Source organism: Ceratina calcarata, unplaced genomic scaffold (genome assembly GCF_001652005.2).
Source record: "Ceratina calcarata isolate Rehan_Ccalc_2016 unplaced genomic scaffold, ASM165200v1 scaffold246.2, whole genome shotgun sequence".
Taxonomy (NCBI): Eukaryota; Metazoa; Arthropoda; class Insecta; order Hymenoptera; family Apidae; genus Ceratina; species Ceratina calcarata.
The window spans coordinates 236,454-238,235 of record NW_017146590.1 but is presented as its reverse complement, the minus strand read 5'-3'; the positions used below and the strand labels follow the sequence as shown (position 1 = coordinate 238,235).

Sequence of the window (1,782 nt, the reverse complement as noted above, 5' to 3'; positions counted from 1 at the left end):
TAATGCGTGATCGATGCTTTAGATCATGTTTGGTCAAGTATAGCGAAATAAAATTAACATTTATTCCAATTACAATTTCAATTGCAATAATAATTTCCGATTTGAATGCAAATTCTCGCACATGCGCAAGATGGTAGCGTCGTGCGACAGTTGACGTGCAACGTCGGTATATTTGAATTCAGTTATACTTTGCAATTGAATTATTAAGAAATCATGGAAGAATTCAGTAATATTGGACTCAACTTTCAACGTGTAACTACGAATTCAGCGAGCGCAGAATTTGCAACTAACAGAATCCCGCCTTCGAGCACAGAAATGTACTTTATTTCATTTACTATGTCTCTCGCGTTGTATTCCATCTTTACTCTTAACTAATTTTTTCATTTCGCATGATTAAAAGACGTCACCATTTCGAAGCAATATTATCGGAGGAAAGCAGCGACGAAGAAAATCAACCGGAACCATGCGAGGTCGCAGTACGTAATAAAAATGTAACTCCTCGACAGGATTCGACGGTGACTGTACCACTTGAGAGAAATATGCTCGAAGACGTAGACGAGGTATTTCTCTATTTCCCTTCTATTTTTAAATGATACATAATGAATTTACATTCGAACACTTTTTAAAATGGGATATTATTATATATTTGACCAAATAATTTAATTCTCTTGGGGATTTCAACACTAGGACTACCAAACCAGTCAAAATTACTTGACTCTAAACTTGAATCCTCTAAAACTTATTATCATAAAATTACAAAAGTTCACAGATCTTTAATTTTATTAATTACAACTTCTACGGTCGATACTAAATGAATTTAAAAACTATTCCGTTTTGAAATATATGTGGATATTAATGAGATTCACTGGACGGATTAGTCGCGTAGCAATTAAAAATATTGTCATCCCTCAGATAATTCTATCTATGTTCTGGTTCAATACCAAACTCGGTGCCGCTTACTATAACGTGGTCACGTCTGAATTATTCGTTTTGGAAGACACGATGGACGACGCCGAGCATTTCGACGTAGTGAAAGCTCTGTACAGACAATGCGCACCGAGGCACGTGGTCGTGAACGCTGGTTCGTCCGCTGCATTTTTGAAAGTCGTTAAGGAAATTATAATAGCGGAAGAGTCGAAGTCGTTCGATTCGCGGACAAGTGGAATCACTTCAACGTTACACATAACTGGTAAAAAGGAATATAGCTTCGAACGGTGCTCTCACAGGGTGAGGTGCCTTCGAGTAGAATTCGAACCGAAGAATGTGAGCAACGTTGAAAGGCTGACATTCCTGAACACTATATTGGATTTTAAATGTTGCACGATGATGCACGCATTGGGTGCGCTTCTTTTGTTCATCGACAAGCATTGGAACAATATCGCCTTGGATCCAGCCGGGAAACCGTCCTTCCTGGCTTTAAATTATGTTTCTCTGTAAGCCTAAATCCCTCAACACACGTTACTATAATTTGTAACATTAAATTATGATTTTTTTAAACTAATTACATATCTGCTTTCATTTTTTAAAGCAGATATACATACATATATTTGCTAAAAGAATAACCGATATGTTTATTAAGGATGTGTAGGCCATATACTTAAACAATGCTAATAATGCATACGACCTTTCTTGTAGATCAGGTCCTCCTCTATAAGAAAAACCCCATAAACGCACCCCTACGTCCATCCGTTCGGGAGTTATTGAGGAAAAACGAAATTTCACAAAATCTGAAGGAAATTCGACCATTTCACCGTCGAATTCAGCGAACTTTGGACAATACTT

At 37.2% G+C, this 1,782-nt stretch overlaps 1 protein-coding gene across 1 annotated transcript in view; it reads left to right on the top strand.

Annotated features, from left to right (window-relative positions):
* Positions 1-924: 924 nt before the first annotated feature.
* Positions 925-1,782, top strand: part of LOC108622818 (mutS protein homolog 5-like) — a 4,403-nt gene continuing 3,545 nt past the window's right edge. The window contains exon 1 of the mRNA XM_026811758.1: positions 925-1,433. Within this exon, the coding sequence (XP_026667559.1) occupies positions 925-1,433 (509 nt within the window). The remainder of the gene's footprint in view (positions 1,434-1,782) is intronic.